The 22,500-nt window shown below is 40.1% G+C and overlaps 1 protein-coding gene across 1 annotated transcript in view; it reads left to right on the top strand.

Moving 5' to 3' along the window:
• The window catches only part of Csmd1 (CUB and Sushi multiple domains 1), a 1,514,424-nt gene that overhangs the window by 1,137,854 nt on the left and 354,070 nt on the right, over window positions 1-22,500 (top strand). The window contains exon 11 of the mRNA XM_032918494.1: window positions 19,102-19,205. Within this exon, the coding sequence (XP_032774385.1) occupies window positions 19,102-19,205 (104 nt within the window). The remainder of the gene's footprint in view (window positions 1-19,101; window positions 19,206-22,500) is intronic.

Genomic DNA, 22,500 nt, shown 5'->3' on the forward strand with positions numbered 1-22,500 from the left:
GCTGAGCCATCTCTCCAACCCCTTCCCAGACCTCTTAATCCTTTCTTGTCAATATATCACTAATTCTTGCTGCTCCTTTTTTCCTTATACTCACTATTTCCACTTACTACATAATCAAAAGAAATTATAGCTTAAATGAAATTCTGGATAATACTCTTTACCACATGTCAAAGAAGCATGAAGTGCAAACTTAACAAAGATCTAGAGGCTATTATTTGTAGAGAACACATACCACACAATTATCCATACATGTATACCATAAGTGAGACTACCTGCCCTTTCCCAATTAAGTTATTTAACAAGAATATTCCATGAATACTTGGAGTTGTAAATGATGATGAAGAAGAGGATTTACCTGAAAAAAAATAGAGAAATAATCTTGAGCTGTGATGAGGTCCTCAGGGGCTAGGGAAATTTAAGGTACACAACCCAAGAGATGACAAAAACTCATACTAGAGAGCATGGCCATACCAGGCAGCACAAGGCATGGAGGGTGTAGGAGAAAGACCCCTCCTTGTAGGCTAACTAGTACAGGCCTGTCATCCCAGCTAAGAGGAGGCTGAGTCAGGAGTATAGAAAAACCATGGCCCGCCTTAACTATAGAATGAGCTCAAGGCAGCCTAGGGTGGTTAGTGGGCACCTTTTCTTAAAAAGTATAAAAGAGATACAAACATAAAAATAAAGAAGTATAAAAAGGTTCAGAACTGGCTTAGCATTTGAAAAATCCTTGTTTCATTTCCTGTACTAAAAGGGAGCAAGGGAGAGGAGGAAGGAAAAGAAGAAAGAAAAGAATGGAAGGAGGGAGGAGGGAGGGAGAGAGAGAGAGAGAGAGAGAGAGAGAGAGAGGGAGGGAGGGAGGGAGGGAGGGAGGGGGAGGGAGGGAGGAGGAGGAGGGAGAGAGAGAGAGAGAGAGAGAGAGAGAGAGAGAGAGAGAGAATGAACATCAGAACATGGTATCCAGTAGGTTGTAATCCTGGAAAGAAAGCAACCCAATGCCAGTGCCCTCTATCAACTTAGTTTTAAGCCCCATCCCCTCAACTGCTGTGGCAAGCTTATCTCTCTACTGAGGCTTTCCTATTTCCTGTAATATCCAGAACTTAGCTACATTCCCAACTCTGCTGCCTCCTTGCCTGAGTGGATCTAACAAGGTCTGAAGGTAGAGTGACCATCCAGTGGCCAATTTTGGAGGCAAAGCCATGAAGAGAACACAAGGTAGAAAGTTAGCAAGGGAGCTGTGAGCTGTGGAGTGAGATTGATCCCTTGGGGAATCTAAGAGCCTGGAAAATAGCCAGTCTTCCAGGGAGAGCAACCCAACACACCCCAAACATCTAGCAGACAGACTTAAACATCTTATTCTTGTGTTTCTAAACTCTCTTCATCAGAAATAGGAGGAACTGGAACCAACAATACAGTTTACTGCTGGTTAAGGAGACACAGTTATTCTTAGGAAAACCAACAACCAAACTACTGATTCAACACCATTTCCATATTCAGGGGAAAATCCTGTGAATGATTTTGCCCTTCAATGGTAATCGGTCATATTGGTCATAACTACCATTGGTAATTTTAATGCCTTAAAATTAAGGAATGTTCAGCTTATTAAATATGATTTTTTCTAATTTGTATATGGCTTAAATATTAGAACTGGGAGCAAAAAGACAAAAAATATCAAAGTCTGTAGTTTTATTTTTTTAAAGTTCTATTTTAGATTTAAGACTGCTTGCTTGGATGTCAGCGCGGCACTTGTGTACCTCATGCCCATTGGTGTAGAAACAAGGTTCATCCCCTAGAACTTAAATTATACCATTGAGAACCACCACTTTGAGGAAGCTCAGAACCAACCCAAGCCACCTGTGAGGACAGCTAATGCTTTCTTTTAACTGCTGAGCCTGATAGGTTTAATTTAAAACAAACAAACAAACAAACAAACAAAAAACCCAACACTTTTAAGTGTTGAACGGGACATGGCATTTAGCTTGAAGATGGTTTTAAAAGTAGAAGAATAATCTTTCAGTTTAATGTGGTCTCCAAGGTTCTTATTTTGAAAGAAGATGATGTCGGTCAGCTGGGAGCAATCAGCACACAGGACAAGAGCCCTACCGACTTGCCCTAATATCCTAGCTGTCTTTTCACTAGTCTGACTGCAACGAGGAGTTGTATTTATGAGGGCAGTTTCTCTGAAGTTTCATGGTGCCTAGTTCCATCTAATAATTAATTCTAATGAACAGAATGTCTAATGAAGTGCTTCGCTTGGAGCCCTGGAGGAGCTTCCGAGTCAATGCCAACCACTTATTTAAATTACTCTTTGGGGCATGATTATTTATTTCTCATTTGTTTCATTTGTTTCTTCTTTTCATTTTGATACCCTACATTAACTCAACTTTCCCAGTTATTTTGCAAAGCAGGGTCCTCACACCCTAACTTTGCCACATGGGCTGTTGTGCTTTTGTCTTACTTAATACAAAGAGGGCATAGATCCTTTTAGTCACCTTTTGATCCTGTCTCAGGTCTGTCAGTGATACTTAAAGAGAGCAATGTTGCTTCTGTGTGTTATCATTCTGAAGACTATGGTATTTGTGTATCATTCATCCTCATCTAAATAAGTGCTGGAAATCACATGGTCATTTCCTGCTTCCTAATATTGAAATGTTTTGCATGTGAGCTCCACAGGGATATTCCTGTCTTCAGCTGGCTCTCTGGGCAAAATAAACTTACTTAAAATGACTTTAATTTAAAGTCATTATATATATATGTGTGTATATATATATGTATAACATATATATATGTATATATATGTATAACATATATATACACAAAATTTCAAAATATCAAAAAAGAAAAATATTGTTTCATAACTTTATCATAAATCATTTTAGTGTCTTATTTGTTTTATTGTATAAATAATCATCCATAGTTATAATTTAGTGTATGCTTATTTTATAGTTTTGTTACTGAAAAATATCAGGGAGACCCACCTGGGTTCTGCTATGTTAGGTGGGAAATTGGGGTTTCTTCCTGGGGTCCTTGGGGTCACTAAATCATAGAATTAAAACACCAACTCAGAAAAAAGTTTCCAGAACAATTTTATTAGACTTTAAAAGAAAAACTCAAGAGCAGGCAAGTTGTAAATTTTAGTGACTGAATGGAGCAAGAAGATGGAGAAGAAGAATGAGAAGGAGGAGGAGGAGGACGAGGAGGGGCAGGGGAGGAGGAGTACTGTTTGTAAACAGGAAGGTTGGGTCAAGGGAATGAATTCAGAGAAAGTTTGAGTATGCCCCAACTGTCAGGAAAAACAAGCTAGCTTTTGGCAAGTATCCAAAAGAAGTGAAGGGTATTACTGTAGTGACAATTTTGGAGTTTTGTTATCGTTGAAAAACTCAAATATTATAGAAATGTATTTTCATTTTAATCCCATATGGGGCTACATTGAACTGTCCACACAACTGACTACAATTTGCCTCATGCTCTAGTAGAGGCCCGGCTTTGTCAGTGGTGACTGTGTGACATTTGGAAATCTGGGACCTTTTCAGAGGGTATATAAATGCCAGGACCCCAGAGAGGTGGGATGGGCTCTTAGTTGGTTGGTGTTGGTTGGTTGTTAATGGTTGTTGGCAATTGTTGGTTGTGGTTGATGGATTGTGTTTGTTAAGCCATGCACAGAGAAGAAACCACACAATAAGAAGCTAGACCTCGATGGATTGTGATGATCAACCTTTCCCCAAGGAAATCTATGCCCCTCATCAGCAGGAAGTAGTCTAACAATACTGTTGCCCTGTTTCTCATCCCTGACTTTATTCAGGGATTTCTTTTCTTTCTTCTTTCTTATCTTATCTTAGAGTTAGGGGTTTGAACAGGTAGAGAAGGAGCAAAAGGTGCAAAGAAGCAAAAGACAGCTACAAGTGACAAAGAAGAAAAAGGAAAACTTACACTTTTCTAAGCATTTAGAACAAGCAGACTCACCTCAGTTCTGTAAGGGACTGCACCAGGAGCAAGGTTTCCAGGAGTGGGAGGGATCATTATTCTTCCAATCTTTTCAGCTAGGCTCCTTCTGAAGGAAGCAACCTTCTGAAGGGAAGCTCCTTAATCAGAGCAAGACCCATTCTTTGGAAAGAGGGTGTAGCTTCTCCTATAGTGAGCCTTTGTCCCTACTTTACTGAAATGTCAACCTGTGACAGACCTTGCCTAAGTATTGACAATCTCTCCTCAAGCCCACCGTGCAGTGTCCAGCAGAAAGGTCCGACTTATACGTCAGTTGATTGACTCAAGTAAGTCCACTGCTTACACTGCACACGAGCTAGAGCTTTCTCCTCATCACTTCTGTGATTTGTCAGCTGTTGGCTCTCATACTAATTCCCCAAGCAGGCTTCTCCTTTCGTATTAATTTCTCAGCCTTCTTTTCCGTCACCATTGATGGATCTTTAATGTCCACACCCCTCCAAGAAGCCTCTGCACATGAGAGCAAGCAGAGTGGCTCGATTTGATGCTACAAGGGAGAACTTACCTTGGCTAGATTAAAATTCTTCCAGAAGACACATACCACCCTTGAAATATATGTAATAGTATATATTTACTCTGTGTTCAGTATTGCAGAGGCAGCAGTGAGAAATGACACGTCTGAGCAGGCACAGAGAGGGAAAAAAATAAGGCAAATTGTGAATTTGAGGGGACCCTGAGCAATAGAGTGAGACCTTGGCTCACTCAGCCAAACAGAATAAGAAAAGATACTTCTTACTGAGAACAATGGCAAACTGAGATTTTCTGTATATTTTTATCAAACTGACTTTAGGTATAAATCTCACGGCTGCTTTGCAGATGAGCATGCGGATTATAATTCAGAGGACTACTGTTTTTCATTCTAGGTCTCTTTACTGAATCAATTAAAATAATTAACACTACAGCAAGTTTTCCTGCTTCCTTCCCTGAATGTTATTTTCGATATTGGTTCTCTGCCTCATCCTTTCTTTCCCTCTTTTTTGTTTTTTCATCTCTTCCTGTTATAATTTACAAATCGATCTTTTTAAATTTTCTAGCTCATAACAAGTCTTATTCCTGGAAAATTCTGAGAGGTGCAGAGTTGCAAACATAGCACAGAAGGACCAGACTTAACTCGGGCTCAAATCTGAAAGGGCACTGGTCACAGTAGGGGCCAAGTTCCTCCTCTGGGAAGTCATGAGTTCCCCATGGTCCTGCAACTGCCTCTTTGGTCCCACAGATATTCTGTATTTTATACCATCTCCCATTTGTGTCTTGCTTTCTGAGTTTGAGGCCTTAAATTTACAGGGGAAAAAAGAAACAATTGATATGTTGATTCTTACAGTAGTGTTACAGTAGTGATGGAGTGGACATTTGATTTTTCACAGACAAGAGAACATCAGTCTATAAGCCAATACCTCAACCAGACCTGGCATGCCCATTTGGTGAACTAGTCCACTGTGGAGAGCTCCTGACACCACCAAGTACATTCTGCCACTCTTTTGAGATGATCTGAATCTTTAGAGAAAATTCTCCATTTGTTTCCCAAGCAATTTTTGAAGCTATTTATAATATAATGTCCACAGTTTCCTGAGACTCAGTCATATAAGTGGCCAATGAATAAACTACATGCTCTATAGAACACCCTTTATGGAGTGATGTGTAAATTAGGAGACATTCTTCCTGATTAACAGTGTGGACTCCAGCTTGGGTGTGGGACTGGCTAGCACATGTAAGGTCTTGAGTTTGATTCCCAGTACTGAAGTAAAAAGAAAGGGAAAGGGGTAAGGAAGAAAGGAGGGAGAAAGAGAAGACAAAGAGCAGCCTCTGAGGTGAAATGGCTTAGCTCACTTTCCTGGTTTTCCTCTTGCTGTGAGACAGCTATGAGACTGAGTGAGTCCCTAGATGTCACACCACAAAATCCTCATCAGTCATGGAAGAGCTGTGAATGCCATTTTCCCCAGAGACACTGGAAACATTGAGTAAACTACTACTGTTGTAGACAAGGAGGAGATCAGCACCTGTAGGCAGAATTTAGAGACTTGCTCTGATTTCTGTCTATTATTTTAGCCTCGACTTTTAACCAGACACTGTTTCTATCTGTGGCCAAGGAGTGGCTTTCATTTCTTTAAGGAAAAATTAAGCAATTCCAAAACCCAGGAGAACCCCACACCTTTAGGAAGCAAGTCAGACCCATGATTCCATACAGGAAAATTTGACGTTGTTGCAGAACATGGCATCTACTAGTGACTATGAACTACTCTGTTAACATCCCATCCCAAGCACCTTCTGATATTGTTTATCCAACAGGATATGACCACATGAAGAAGCTGGGATGTTCTAAGAGGGAATGAGCGTATTTCACCCAAAACATCACACAGAGTAGTCACATAGTCGCTTGTGGTCACAGCTATGAGATCCATCTTGCTGTTTGTCACCCAGCTCCTCTCTCTCTCTCTCTCTCTCTCTCTCTTCTCTCTCTCTCTCTTCTTCCTTTCTTCCTTTTCTTTTTCTTTTTCTAGTAATAACATATATGACCTGTGATACAGCAGAGGTAAGCCTGTGTTAGAATTGAAGTTGACTTTTTATGGGCCATATTCATGCTATACATGCACTATATAACTTTTTTGATATTCATTATATTTGTGTGTGTATATGCACCTGTATGTGTGCATATCCATACACGCATACCCTGATGCACATGTGGAAAGGAGAGAACAATTTGCAGGAATCGATACTCTCTTAGCATGTGGGCCTGAGTGCTTAAACTCAGGTCATCAGTTTTGATGATAGCCATTTAGATGTGGAGACTGAAGCCTGAGGAGAGTCAGCAGATACTCTGGTGATAGGCCATGGGCAACAGCTGAGATCTCAGTGGAGAACCATCTCTGGGGTTGTCAGTGTGTCGCTGGGCACAGCTATGTTTTGCAGAACACAGTAGAGTTTGCAAGAGGGCAGACTGTACCCCATCGTGCAAGACTTTAAGAGCAGCAGGCATGGATCAGCCATTGCCCTAAGCTGTTGCTTTCTTGATGTTTCCTGTTGCTCTAACAAACTACCCTGAGAAAAACCATTTAAAGGAGAGAAGCCTCCTTTTTGCCTACAATTCCAGGGCACAGTCCAGCGTGGTAGGGAAGTCATGTATATTGAAACAGTGAATGAATGAATGAATGAAAGAGTGCACCACTGGGACAGTGGAGGACACAGCATTGTGAGAAATAAGAAATTTCCTCTGGGAGTACAGTTTTGTAAGGAAGCAAGCTAAACTGTGCACACCAATCATGTTACAGCAGCGACCCAGGGATGTCTACCATGGGCCAAAGATGTATTCATGGCAGCTGAGATGATTTCTAAAGTCAGATTTTATCTCGTTTTGACTTCTAACATATCTATCTATCTATCTATCTATCTATCTATCTATCTATCTATCTATCTATCTATCTATCTATCTATCTGTCTGTCTGTCTATCTATCTCTGTATATATGTTACATATACATACACACATATACACATACACATATGCATAAAGATAATATATATGTATGTCAAAACGAGATAAAGTCTGACTTTTTATATATTCCTATACATTTCTAGCTATTAGCCATGTTGATTTCTATAAAGAATGTCTGCATTTTCATGGTCATACACATCTCTATCTGTTGGCCAACTTTGGCTTTTAATAACATCTTTCTGGCTTTACTAACAATGCCCAGGGTTAGGGATAGAGCAGCATCAAAGGCGTTTGCCTCGTGTGAGCAAGGCCTTGGCTTTGATCCTCAACATTACAAAAACCATTCTGTCACGAGATTACACAGATTTAGCCAAACCTTTATGAAACATACCCCCAGACGCATGGTCCCAATTTGATTCAGGAAACTGAAAATTGGAGTAGTTTTTTTAGAGGTATATTTTCTGAATTAAAAAAGAAAACCATACTAAGTCCTGACTCAGGCATTGGTTCATGAGTGCGACTCAGGTTGTCTTCTTGGATGATGCCCTAGGGATTTTTAACCTGGGCAAGGTATGTGTTTAAGCCAACCTCGTTGTTGTCCAGAGCATAATTCTTTGCTAGGTGGCAAGAAGAGTTGATGTCACTTCACTGTATTTGTTCAGTGATGTTATACATTGCAGTTTTCTATGTCTTATTTTCAAAATTCTTCTAGGATACTTTTATTGTAGTTGAAATCTCTAGGCTGTCAGCCTACCTCAGGCTGGGCATTTTCATGTTCTCTCTCTCTCTCTCTCTCTCTCTCTCTCTCTCTCTCTCTCTCTCTCTCTCTCTCTCTCTCTCTCGTCAATAGAGCAAAACAGTAAACAGAACTGAGCAAGGGCCCAGGACTGAGGATGGGAGAGTGAGGGAGCAGGAGGCAGACAGTGCCGAAAGTACCATACAGCCTCTAGGCCAGCAGAACACATCCCATTTTTCATTTTTAGCATAGAACCCATTCCCCGATTGCAAACACACCTGTGTAGTCCTGGTCATGGCCTGTTCTCTCATTTGTTGTTTTTCTTCATTTGCTGTAACGATTGATTCAGAGGGAATGCTAGTGGAGGGCTCATGCACAGGAGTGAGAGGACAAGTTAGCACCTTCTCCTCACACTCCGAAGAAATGAGAAACTGCAGGTGGGAGAGAGTGAATCCTCAGAGCTGAGCTCTGGCCTTATCTCTTCACCCTGTTACCATGACTACGGAATCTGCCAATCTGATAATTGCTTTCCTGACCAGGTAACCTCACACCTGGCTGCTGGGCTGGCAGACCTCCATCCAGCTAAGGAAGCGAGGTCCGGTCAGACCACAGTTCACCCATCCACAGCTCCACTCTTAGGAAATGGAAACTATCTATTAGCCTATTAGCATCAGCCGTTTTCTAACTTGTATTTTTCCCATTTTTCCTTTTTCTATGTTTTTTTTTCAGAATCACTTAGCCCAGGCTATTCTTAAATTCTCCATGTAGCCAAGGATGGCCTAGAACTCTCTGTCCTTGTGTCTTTACTTCCCAAGAACTGGAATTGGGTGTGCACACTATCACACCTAGTCCATACTTTTCACTGCAGCCACAGCTTCCATTAATACATTCTTACAAGTCAGCAGCTCAGGTGCAGACCCGTAAGATATAGATCGTGACAGAGCAGAATTTTAACAATATTGAGAACTATAAAAATATTAAGTGTTAAAGAAAATCTTGATCAATAGCCCCACTTCTGCATTTTAATAATGAGGGGGTTAAATGCACAAGGTTAAATGGTTCATCTAGATCATGGGCCTGGGCAGTTGTCATTCCCAACCCGGTAAAGGTTCAATGCTTCCTCCTCGCATAGCAGGGTTTATAGAGTAAATTTGTCACTGGGCCATCTTGAATATTCTTGAGAATCTATTTCTACAATTCAGAAGGTGCTCCTAACATGAACCCTACCTTTCTTTATTTGATAATTGCCTTCCTAATGTTCTCATTTCTGATTAGTCTACACAATGGTTTATTTCTTCTTAATTTTTTGAAAATGTCATGTATCATTTGTATTTTGGCAATATCTACCTCTTACTACATCCCTCTCCCATATACATATCTTCCAGCTACCTTCTGTATTCGTGTCTTTTTCACTTGCTTCTTTTAAGTCACCAAATCCGATTACTGTTCTTCTTATAGTCTTATGCCCATCATCCAATGGAACATGAGCACCCTACCACTGGCAGCCGTCCAAAGGGAAATAATGAGTTTCCCTCCACCAGCAACCATCAACCACCATTAGCTCTTCAGCTAGGGACAGGGCATCAGAGACCCCGCCTCCACCATACTTGATGTTTAGGTCTCCTGATCTTGTAGAGATCTTGTGCGGGTAACCACAGGAGCTGTGAGTTCGTGTGTGTAATGGTCATGTCATGTTAGAGGCCCGCCATCCCAGTTCTTCCCGTCCTCAGACATTATCTCACACTGAAGATTCAGCAAATATGAACACTTTTTCCAGATGAAGTGAGGAAAGAGGATTATGGGAGGAAAATGGTATCTTCCTCAATGTCAAACGTTCAGTGGCAAATGGAGCAGGGGCTTGTAGGCAGCCCCTTTCACTCAAATCTACGCTCATCAGTGCCAGGTATGAGAGTTCTTTAACTTTTTAAAGTTATATATTTTTTTCTCTTGAACCTGCCCATGACCAGACTGAATTTTGAGCTGACCTGAGTTGAATTTCCCACCCCTGGATAGTAGTGCCATATCTGCTGCCCTCGCTCGATGACGCCATGCTAGAAAGCGTATGGTTCATGGATCACGGGGAGAATTTCCTCACTATTTGTTTTAGATAAAATATTAATTTCATGGGTTTATTTTATTTTTTAGCATCACATAATTATAACATAATGAAGGTTGTCAAAATTTTCTACAATAAATGTAAATATGAAGTCAATCAAGTAACTTGTATTATTTTTTCTCAAGTGGTATATAATTGGTCTTCATTGACTGAGTTTACTGTAAGTCTTATAATTACTTTGCCACAACTTTATAAAGCATTTTTAAGAATGAAATTAATACAGAAAGGTACTCGCTTTGCACTTCTCAGTAAAGCTAACCTTGCGTGGGTTTTCTGTTTTGCCAAGAGCTTTCAAATAGGTTTTGCCTATTGTGCCTTTGAGTTTGCTCCTAAAATTTCAATTATTAATCTTAACTCTGTAGATTTGGCTGATTCAATTTCAGTATTTTTTCTCATAATGCAAGCAGTATATGTTATTTAATAACTTGAAACTTTAGCCAAGTTCCAGGGCAGGCGCTTTATAATTGTAATGTTTCCAGGGCAGGTACTTTATAATTGTAATGTTTATGTTCAGTTCTTGAGAAATCCTGTAGAGAAAGAATTCATTATTAATCCCAAATCATAGGTAAGCAATTCCTACATTGGGGACAAATCACAATGAGCAAGTGAAAATGCCGACATTTGCATTCAAATTGTCGGCTATTTTACCTTATATGTGATTTTAAGACATTTAATTTGCTCAAATACACAAAGAATAATTAACAAAAACATAATGAAAATAGGAAGTGAGTCACTGTAGCTGAACCCCACACTTGGACTGTATTGCCTCTTATCTGTAGGGTTCCTAGGCTGGCACTCCTGCCCCAGGCACTTCCTGTGTGTGCACATTCAGAGTATCTACATGTTTCAGCCTTGGGGAAATGGAGGTATTTGTCAACATAGGTAAAGATGAGAGCAAGGTGCATGGCCATGTAATTGATCAATAACCAGCTAGGCATGGTGGTACATGGGTTCAATTCAGCAGTTTTCAACCTACCTAATGCTGTGGCCCTTGATTGCATTCTCTTCGACCATAAAATTATTTTGTTGCTACTTCATAACTCTCATTTTACTACTGTTATGAATTGTTATCTAAATATCTAATAGGCAACTTCCAAGGGCCCATGATCCACAGATCAAGAATGACTATTTAATCTAAACATTTAGAGGCAGAGGCTGGTGGATCCATGAGCTGAAGCCAGTCTGCTCTGAATAAGGAGTTTCGGGTCAGTCAAGGATACAAAGTGAGACCCTGTCTTAGAAAAGTCCCAAAAAGAAATGATCTATAACTGTTTTCTGGAACTCCATCTAACACTGACATAAGTAAGGTACTTTCCCAAGTTCTATCTAACAGCCTATGGTACGAATCAATTTTTATGTTTCTGTTCTCCTCTTCTCTACAACTATGTTGACCTTCTGACACCTTTTAGAGACCTTCAGGATCAGGATTCTCTTAAGCCTACCGTTCTCTCCACTGAGTGCAGATGGCTGGTGTAAACCACGACGCAGGTTCACAGTGTTCATCCCAAGCTCCCTGAGGTAGCTACCAGCTCTAGCATGAGCCAGAGTTGAGTCCAGCTGCCTGGAGCTCTCTGCCTCAAGATGCTAGCTTTTTCGTGTGTGTGTGTGTGTGTGTGTGTGTGTGTGTGTGTGTGTGTGTGTGTGTGTGTATAATCTATTTTAATATTACTCTTGTTGGCCATGTACTCTTCAGCCAAGCTGAAGACAGTGAGGTATCTTAATAAAGTACCTGAGACATTAAAACAAGAGCTTTCCCTTCCACACATCACACAGTCCCTCTGCTGAGTAGCCGTGCCTGGAAGGCCACCTTTATCGTTTAATCTGGGCCATACGAATCACCCGTTTTGATGTACCACTAGAAAATGAAAGTGACTTTGATTTGTATTTCTTCAAATATAACCCATTGATTCTCCCGGGTGTATGGAAAGAATCCTTCAGCGCATCTTGGAGTTAAGTGGCTTTGAGGCGACATCGTCTTCTTACTCCCTTGTGGCTGTGATTTGTTCCCATGGATTATAATGAACTGCCTTTAATCACCAGTCTCAACTCTTCAATGAGTCGTAAAATGTGTGTTCCATGATTTTTCTAATTATTGATCCTGCACCCTTTGTTATAGCCCCGAAAACTTCAATATCCCTGCTTTTATCTCGAGAGCTGTCATTTCCTCCCGCCACCCTTTCATCTTTTATTCCTTCAGAGTCCCGCCTAAGATACGCCTCTAGTCTCTTTTTGATTGATGTGAACGTTAATTCTGTGTTTTGCCAACTTCTAATGATGTTCTAATTCTCTCTTTTGCAGTTATTGTATTGTGACTTTTAAATTCCCAGTCTCTCAATTTTAATAAATACCCTCCGCTGTTTCGCATGTCTGGGAACACATTTTAATAAGTTTCTGGAATCTGCTAGGGATTCCGAGTGATTCTGTGGAAGGAGCTTGGGCTAGGCTCTTGGGTCTCTCTGCTGTGGCCACTTCCCACGTGGCAGTGATCTTAAACTTCTGCCAGTGCCATCCTTAAATCGCACTTACCCTGCTGAGCCAGATAATCTCTACAGTTGGCCTGTGTCCCTGACAGGATTACTAGCTCTTTTACAGTTTTTGTTGAAGAGATGTATTTTTGGTAGGGATTGCTCTTGCCCACATGGGAGGCAGACAAAACATAGAAATAAAGATGCTAGTGTGGAAAGGAACAGAACAGAACCTGACTGCTATGGAATGACTTCCTATAAGAGGGCCAAGCAAGATGGTGTCCTGGACACCAGCTCTCCCTCACACTCATCTGTCTCTGCCCCACTAGGAACCAGCCTTTCTCATATCACAGAGAACAGAGAGCATGAGAGGAGCCGTACTCTCCTATGTAAGGAAGCATCCAAGCCTGGCTTCTCTCTCTCAGTTGTTCCTCTTTTGGTTTGTTTTGCTTTGCTTTTTATAGCAAAGGCTATTAGGGCATAGCTATACTTGGGGTGATGCTAGAATCCTCTTCTCACAGCAGCAGAGGATACGGAGGAAGGACATTTGGTTCTGTGAGGAAGTTGCAAGCTGTCTTCCAAAGACACTACCCCATTTTGCAGCCTGGGAACAATATGGCCGTGCCTGAGCTTATATAGGAGCATCAGATGGCGCATTCCTCCAGACCCAGTGCCAGACACACTTAGAAAGATAACACTTTACCATTCATCAATCATTCACTTATCATACAGCCGCTTTATGACTGACCATTATGAGCTCAAGCGAATGCATCAAGAACTGTTGATAGTTACCATTTTGTAAGAAATCAAAACTTTTGCAAATGGGTAAGGCTTTGACATCAACAACAGTGGTAATGCTTCCTGTCGATTGGTGGATTCTCATGAGAAAATTCACATTTGGGGCAGTTTCCTTCCAATAAACAAGTTGGAATTGAATGAGTCAGATGGCAGAAAGCCTTGGGTTCCCAGAGACCCTTTCTGTGTGTTCGAAGCCCTCAACCACATTCTGGGGTGGAGAGCAAACCTATAATTCTTACTTAGGCATTTATGGATTGTTTTTCCACAATAAAATAATGTGTAGGGATTTTCACTAATTTTTTTCATGAGAATGTTTAAAGTGTTTAAAAATTATTACTTTTTCTCTGCTTAGCTTTCCCCAGCAGAGTGATTTCTAACACAAGCATGGTACTTAGGGAAACATACTGCTTAGAGAGAGGGCTCAGTAGTTGTAAGCACATGGTGATCTTCTACAGGGCATGGGTTTAGCTCTCAGCACCCACAAAGAGGCTCACAAGTATCTTTAACTCTAGAGCCAGGGATCCAATGCCTTCTTCTGATCTCCCTAGGCACCCGTTGCATATGTTGTATACACATGCGCGTGCGCGCGCGCACACACACACACACACACACACACACACACACACACACACTCACTCACCCACAGGTAAAACATTCATATACACAAAATAAAAACAACCAAATATTTTTAAATGAAAAGAAATATACTTTAAATATGATATGAAAATGAAACGTAAAATTAAAACAGAACAGCAGCTGTGCACATGATGCTTTCCCTTGTCATGTTTAAAAGGCTGAATTCTGCTAGGGATTCTTTATCAGACTCATTTAAAAAGCAGAGGTAAACTTCCCCAAGTTATCTTTCCCAGCTAAGGTCTCTTATGTATTCCCCCTTATTACTTATGGCCTGGGAAAAGATAAATATTCTTTATCCTTTAAGAAGGTCACAACAAGCCTGAGGAAGGACGTGTACCATCCTACGACAAGCACAGGTTTGTTTTCCTGAAAGTCAGTAGTTGTCAATGAACCCTCTCTGCAGAGATGTACGCTTCCCTTCTAACTCCCCTTCCTCTCCCCTTAGTCATTACCTTCCTCACCCTCATCCCTCTTCTTCCTCTTCTTACCCCCATCTTCCCTCAGGTGCCCCCCCCATTCCCAAATCTCCCAGACAACATCCTCTGACCACTTTAATGGTGTCTGAACTCAATTTGGAGAGCTTCTCTCTCAATTTGAATTACTCGGTAAATACAGTGAGATAAAGTAAAACAAATTTTGAGATTAATAAGGAACTTTGATTTTTTTCTTTTTGGTAAATGCTACATGACTGATATTTCCTCAAGGATCTGATCAGAAATCCAAAGCCAGTAATTGCTGCTCACCATGCAAGGTTTCCATATGCCCTGATGGGTGGGAGAGAGTGGGTCACCTATTTGTCAATTGTGATTTTTTTTATTTTAAATAAAGATTTATTTTAAGTTTTTGACAATATATTTTGATGAAACTCAGTGGCACTTTCGTGACCCTTTTGTTTGGTTTTGCCCTGCTTTGGTATTCTTTCTTATTAGTTTTTTGCTTGCTTTGGTTTCTGTTTCTGTCTCTCTATCATTCTCTTTCTACCTAGTGAGGCAGTGGAGCTCAAAACTGTACTGAAACAGCCAGGCGATGAGCATTTGTAAAGCTCGTGTGCTTGTTAATGTATCCCCACATTTTCTACCATTGCCAAAATCTAATGACGGATACTGACTAGGGAGAGAGATTCACATGTGTGAGCTCCACACCTGCCCTGCTGTTCAAACCAGGCTGTCTGTCACTGAGCCTCGGCAGCATTTTGAGGAGTGTTAGGAATTTTGAGGAACTACTATCCTTATTTCTACTCTATGACTGTTGGCCAATAACTTGTCCATATCATCACTATATTCATGGGTGTTTTTTTCTAGTTCCGCACACAGCTTACTAAGATGACTTCAGCTCTCAAAACGTAACAAGCTTGAAGTTCTGATTTGCGGGTGCTATGTTTGCTAGCTCTTCATCGGTCTTCTGGTTTACAAGGAACAATTCCGTAAAAGACAAGAAAGGTGTCACACACATTGTACTCAGGAGCCACAGTTGTACACATCTCCATAAATTTGCAAAACGATCACTATATTGCATTATTGAATAAGGCATCCTTTGTTTATGGAAATAGGTGTTGCGGTATAATTGAAAAAGAACATGACTGGTTCCCATGCGTCACCACTCCACACTGGGCCATCCCAGCTAGGGTCATCCTTCTCCGTCTCCATATTGATTCTCCCTCCTTCTCCTTCTCTCCCTCCCTACAAAAACTTTGTCCCCGTCTTATTCTCTTACTGTCCAATCATGGCTTTGATCTAACTTGTGCCAGCCCTCATCTGCATAATGACAGCAATCTACAAATAGGCATATTTCTAAACTAAATAAACACATTAAAATGTGCGTTTACTCTGGAACTCATGCATACAATCTCCTCTTTCTAACTGTGGAAGTTCACGTTCTTTATGGACTAAAAAGGAAGAGGAAACATATCTGTGTTTCACAAGGAGATGGTAGGATAATATTTACATATATATATGCTAAAATTAATAAATTGTTAACTAACTACAGAATCCAAAGACTAGTGAGCATGAAGACACAGACTGAAGAATTAGCCCAGGGGCCCCAGCACTGGGCACTGCTGACAATAAGGTACCTTCTCCAATTCGAAATTCTACCTTTTATAAGGAATTTCTTGGAACATCTGTAGGAAATTTAAAGAATTAATCAGACAATATAAGAAAAATATGATGCTAATCCAGGTATCCAGAAGCTTGTGTGCCCTCTCCAGGGAGTAGAGGAACTGCAGGGTCTCAGCTTCTCCATGCAGCTAGATCTGGGAGAGTTCTTCATCTTCTGCAGTTGCTTGGATCTCATGTTCCTCATCCCCCTCTCTGGGGAGTACACTGTTGGATGTGCCCATTGACTTACGGTGGCTTTAACAAGCCTTAGAAGGGATTAGTAACAAGCTCTAAACAAGTCACTACAGGAAACATAGGGAAGTGATGGGAAACACAAGGCTAGGATGTGACCCTCTGGCTTCTTTATTTCATTACTCTGTGGCCCTATTCACCCATTGTCAAGAGAGAGGAAGATAGAACCAAGAAGCCCCCTAAGTCCTCATTTTAATATGAAAAATTCACAGACATCTGTCAACTTCACACCTGTTCCAGCACAAATAATATGTTCATACTAACACCAGGACTTTCATTAGTCAATTTTTAAATAAATTATAATAGCTATGTCATTAATTGTAATAAGTTTATAATAATATATACAGTGCATCCCTTACCAATAAGTACTGTTAGGAAAAAGCAGCCATTTAAAGAGCATTTAACCTGTGTATGACACATTGTGTCTTAGGAACATTGGCCTTACTCCCAGCATTGCTTACTTAAAAAAAATTACAAGTCTAACAGGCAGGCATTTGATTTCTTCTTATAAGACACACACACACACACACACACACACACACACACACACTCACTCACTTATAATTAGACATCAGTAAAATGTGCTCCTAACAAAGCAATTCCTCTTTCCCCCTTTGTGTCTGCTTCCCTTCTTCAGCTTACACTGCTGTGTTACTTCTTCACTCATCCATCCATCTTTCTATATTGTCATCTGTCTGTTTAATTATCTATCATCCATCATCTGGCTATCGATCCATACTTTAATCACATACCTACCATCTACCATCTACCCACTCACCTATCTACTATTCACTATCCTCCCGTTCATCTATATGTTTAGTTTTTATCATCCATTCGTCAATTTCTCTACCGATCCATTTATCTATAATCTGGTCATCTAACCACCAATCTATTGATCATCCACCATCTGTCATCCACCCATCATTCTATCAATCAACTTATCTATCATCAATCTATCTGTTCCTCTATCCATCTATCCACTTATCTATTATGTAGACATCTACATATCAATATACTTATTCTCCATTTATCTGTCATTAGCCCATTCCTCTATTAACCTACTTATGTAACATACATACATGCATGCTTCTATCCATCTACTTATATTTTCATCCAGCCATCCACTCATTCATTCTTTTATCTACTTATCTATTTATCCATCCATCCAATCTTATATGCATCATCTTAACAATTTCCATTCACTGATCTATCATCCATCTGTCCATTGATCCATCAATCCACCAATTCATCCATCCATTCATCTCTCCATCCATCCAGTTATCTAATTATTATATCATATTTTCTGTCACTTGTCATCATTAATAAGTTACTCATTGATCATCTATTATACATTATCTGTGTGTTGCATCTGCCTATCTATATTTCTCTTTATCTACGTATCATGTATGACATTATATTGACATCAGTTTTGTATACCTGGACATCCAAGATCTGACCTAACTTCCCGACTGCTTTGATCCTGTTTCCCCTTGATCATAATATTAATCAATAAAGGGAATGTTTTCTGCTGGTTTGTTTGTATCAGGAGATTTAACTCACTTAAATCTCTAGTCTTAAAGTGCCTACTTTAAGTCACTGAGCACATCATGTGGTCTACAAAGACAGGAGTTCACATGCTTATAGTCTGTTGGTGGGTAAAATAGAAACCTGTCTAATGTTTAGCATAATACTGATCATCACATCAAGTACGATATTATGTACTTATACATACATGTATAGATATTCTATATATGGTGTTTTAATTATTGTATTGTTATATATGTGTGCCAGTTTTTTTATTATATACATACAAAAGCTTAAATTAACTCAAAGGTTGAGCTTCTTCGTTAAATGATGGTTTTAGAACAAGGAAATATATCCTTTTGTTTTCTTTTTGTTATCCACCTTCCTACCCATTGCTCTGTTCATCCATATCTACTTCTACCTACCCATCCACTTATTCATTCATTCATCCATCCAATTATCTACAAGAGGTCTACTTGAAAACTTGCCTAGTGAGAGTCAATTCTTAAGCACCATTCACAGAAACAGAAAAGGGGGAAAGAAGACGAAACTTCAAGATTTTGCACAGCTAGCTGTAGCATTGGATCATTTGTTTCTTGGTCTCAGAAGAAATCTCATATGTTATTGGGAATAATAACATAAGATCACCACAAACACATTTTTAATAGGTTCATTATAGGGCACCCTTAAATCATGCCTCCTTAACTAAAATGGTCTTTCTCCTGCTTGTATTGGCTTATCCCTGCTTAATCTAAGCATCTGGGTTGTCATTCTATATATTTGATAGACATCCAACTTGAAGTGAGCTCAGATGAATTTCATCTTAGAGCTCGCAGTAAGTTGGAGCAAACAAAACACTTTAACTACCCAAAATTCTGAAATTCAAGCCAACCAAACCTTGACTATTTGTCTAGTGACTAGAGGCAGCTTAGAAATTGTTTGGTATCCATCAGCATCATGGAGCAAAAGCTAGTTCCTAAAGTATAAATAAATGTGCTTTGCCATGGGATGTCTGGATTTTGCCTAGTAACTATGTCTCCCCTTTTGGATTTAGGTCATCAAGCTTGCTTTTGAAGAGTTTGAGTTGGAACGAGGGTACGACACTCTGACAGTTGGGGATGCCGGGAAGGTGGGGGACACCAGATCCGTCTTGTATGTGTGAGTATGCCATTTCAGTGTTCTTCTCAATGTGCAGTTATGTGGGCAGGTTTGGTTGTGATAATGAGTACCCTCCCTGAATACACTAGGGGTAATCACTCTGAGTTTGCATGAGGACTAACTGAAGATCACAGTTTATGGACAAGTATGGAATGTTTTCACTATAATGTTTTAAGAGTGTGTTTATGACAAACACAAAATTAAAACCATAGAGCAAAGGATGGAAATCAGCAAGTGTGCCATGCCCAACTCAGGTCACCCTGTGACCCCTCTCTTCCCTGCCCAGTGAGAACAGGTGCTTTCCAGATAGAGTTATTTTCTGGGATAATGCCACTTGTGTACTGGAAACTGACATACTCTATAAAACTACCCAGTAAAAGAAGGAGAGATTGCAGAATAAGTGGGACTGAGTTCCAGCCGGCTCAGGGTAGGATGCAGGAACTCTACCATAGGTCCCCTTGTGTTCCTGCAGCTGCAATCTTGCTAACCTGCAGCAATGGACAGGTCGCGTGCTTCCAGCTCTGGGTTCTTGTCAGTTTTCATCAGATATGTTTTTCTCAAAATAAAATGTGTTATTTGGGGGTTCCGTCTTTGTAGATCATGAACTGAGAGGAAAGCAACTTCCATTATCTTCTCAGATGGCTTCAGGCAGGAGCTCTGGAAACCATTGGCAGGGAAACATCTTTCACTCATGGCATGATGCTAAAGGACTTCTCTTTTCTCAGTCTGTGTGTATGGTGCTATAAGTTTTTTAAAATCTGGGTGAATCAGACCCAAAGACAACACAATTTCATAAATGTTTATACAGCTAGAGCAGCCATTCAGAACAGAAGCTGTGACACTCCACGTTGGGTTTTATACTTTCGCTATCAAACACACTTGATATACTTATCCACCACCTGAAATGAAACATTTATGAGAGTTAGAACCAGAAAAACAATTTATTGACAAGAGCAGAGAATTGGATTCAACTTACTTGTCCACCAGCAGATAAATGATAATAAAAATGTGTGTTTATATAATGGGATATTATTCAGCTTTAATGAGATTTGCAGGGAAACTGAAGATCTTATAGTGTACAAAATCAAGCAAGGTCATACACTTTCAAGTTAATAAAGTCCCACATATTCCCCATAATATATTGGATCTAGCCAGTAATGTGTATACATGCAAACAAATGTTCAGGTGGGAATAGCAGAACATAAAGAGAGAAAGAAAGGCTAAATGTTAGGGAGTGCGAAAGAACTGAGGCTGGGTTCACATAATGAACAGGAGATATGATTATATATCAACTATGTATGAATTATGATTATGTACTGATTATATGTGAGCTGTGATTATACGGATTTTTTGCCTATCTGTAAGAGTCACCAAACTGCTGGACAAAAATTTGCCTTTTTTTTTTTTTGTCTTTAAAAGCACAAAGTTCTCTAGGGTAACATTAGGCATCTGTATTGTTGGCATGCTTCCAACTGGCCTCAGGAACAGTGGCAATCTTGTGGTGTGTGACATTATCTGCAAACATTTCATATGGTGTATAGACATGGGATCATAATCCAAGATGGAGTTTCTGAACTTGATGATACTCCCTGCCTCTGTGGCCTGAAGGGAAGTCATTTTACCTCTGTATCTCCCTGCATGACATATATATATATATATATATATATATATATATATATATATATAAAACAAACTTAGCTAATAAATGTAGCTTACACATGAAATGGCTTTACTGTCACCATAACATCTGACTTTTCAAAAGGAAGCCACTAAAATACATGAGAATGATTTTTAAATAAATGCAAAAGTTAAAATATTTAAGGGAATAGACCATCCCATGGGTAGCTATTATGGATCTAAGCTCATACTCTCATTTTTAAAGGCTTTTTGTTGGTAAGAGAGCAATGGCAAACTGTGTGTTACGATGACATAAGTGTTATTAGGACCTCTTCATAATAGCTCGGATCTGTAAGTGAAACTCTGAATGGCCAACTGAATCAAACTGAAGTGCCCTCTGGGAAACATAATGTAAAAAGGAGCAAAGCACATTTAATCAGCTAAAGCAGAGGAAGGAGAGCCTTGGAGACACTTCCTTAGTGTCTAGCCCCAAGTTTCAGGGAAGGGAGATGCTGAAGACTCTTGCTGGTTTCTGTAACAAACAGGTCAATCCAGATAACCTACCAGCAACCCGATTTGAGTAGTATGTCTTATGCATTATCCTTAGTATGGGCCTCATAATCTATTTGGGCAATTGACAGATGCACGGAGCCCCAGTAAATAACGGGCAGTCTATAGATTCATGCAACTTCCTGATGTGGATTTCTAACCACACAAGCCCCAGCTCCTCATACAGTGATACTGAGTGAATTGGTGCCAGCATCTCACTTTTCCTTTTCTTGGAAATCTGGGGGTTCTACTCAGAACATGGAAGATATTTAGGAAAGAAAACAATGTAATAAGGAGACAGCAAATTCAAAATGTGGCTTTTAGATTTCTGATTTCTGCTCATGGATTTTATTTTCTCAAACTTTGTAACACAAAACAAAATCCTTAAGGGTTCAGGACTTCATCTGTCACCCCAGTCTTCCCCCAAAGAAGGCTGGATTTTCTCAGGGTATTTGTATAGCATAGCAAACTCAAAAGAAAATGAAATAACTAACTTAACAGATCTCTGTTGAGCTCTTTCTGAGAATATATATTGACAATTTCCTCAAAATTAAATTGCAAACTGGCGAGGGAAGATATTGCTTTACCTGGCCTCGCTCTCGCTGGCAGTAACATGGGATTGTGTTACTTGGATGTCCTCGGGACTGCAAGACAGGATATGGATTTTTAAATGTCTACCCCTCTATGGGGATGAAAGAAACTGTGTGCAAGTAGCATCCTCTATACAGCTAGATATATGGATTAAGATATATAAGGAAATGAGATGATCCTCGGGAAGTTTCACCTCTCTCTTTTTTTTTTTTTTTTGGTTCTTTTTTTTGGAGCTGGGGACCGAACCCAGGGCCTTTCGCTTCCCAGGCAAGCGCCCTACCACTGAGCTAAATCCCAACCCCAGCTTCACCCTCTCTTTAGCCTGCCTCCAGATGCAACTCCTGCCTCGGTGTGCCTGTGATTGGCATCTCCCTACTGGCCTGACCTGAAAGGATTCATTCTCTTTATATTAAAGAAAACCAGGGACCAGGGGTATGGTTCAAGACCAGGAGACACAGGTCAAGGTAAATCCCCAGCATCCCTAAAACAAAGGAGGATTGAGAAGGGAGGAAAGAAAAAAAGATTCACAAAGTCCATG

Source organism: Rattus rattus, chromosome 13 (assembly GCF_011064425.1).
Source record: "Rattus rattus isolate New Zealand chromosome 13, Rrattus_CSIRO_v1, whole genome shotgun sequence".
In the NCBI taxonomy this organism is placed as follows: Eukaryota; Metazoa; Chordata; class Mammalia; order Rodentia; family Muridae; genus Rattus; species Rattus rattus.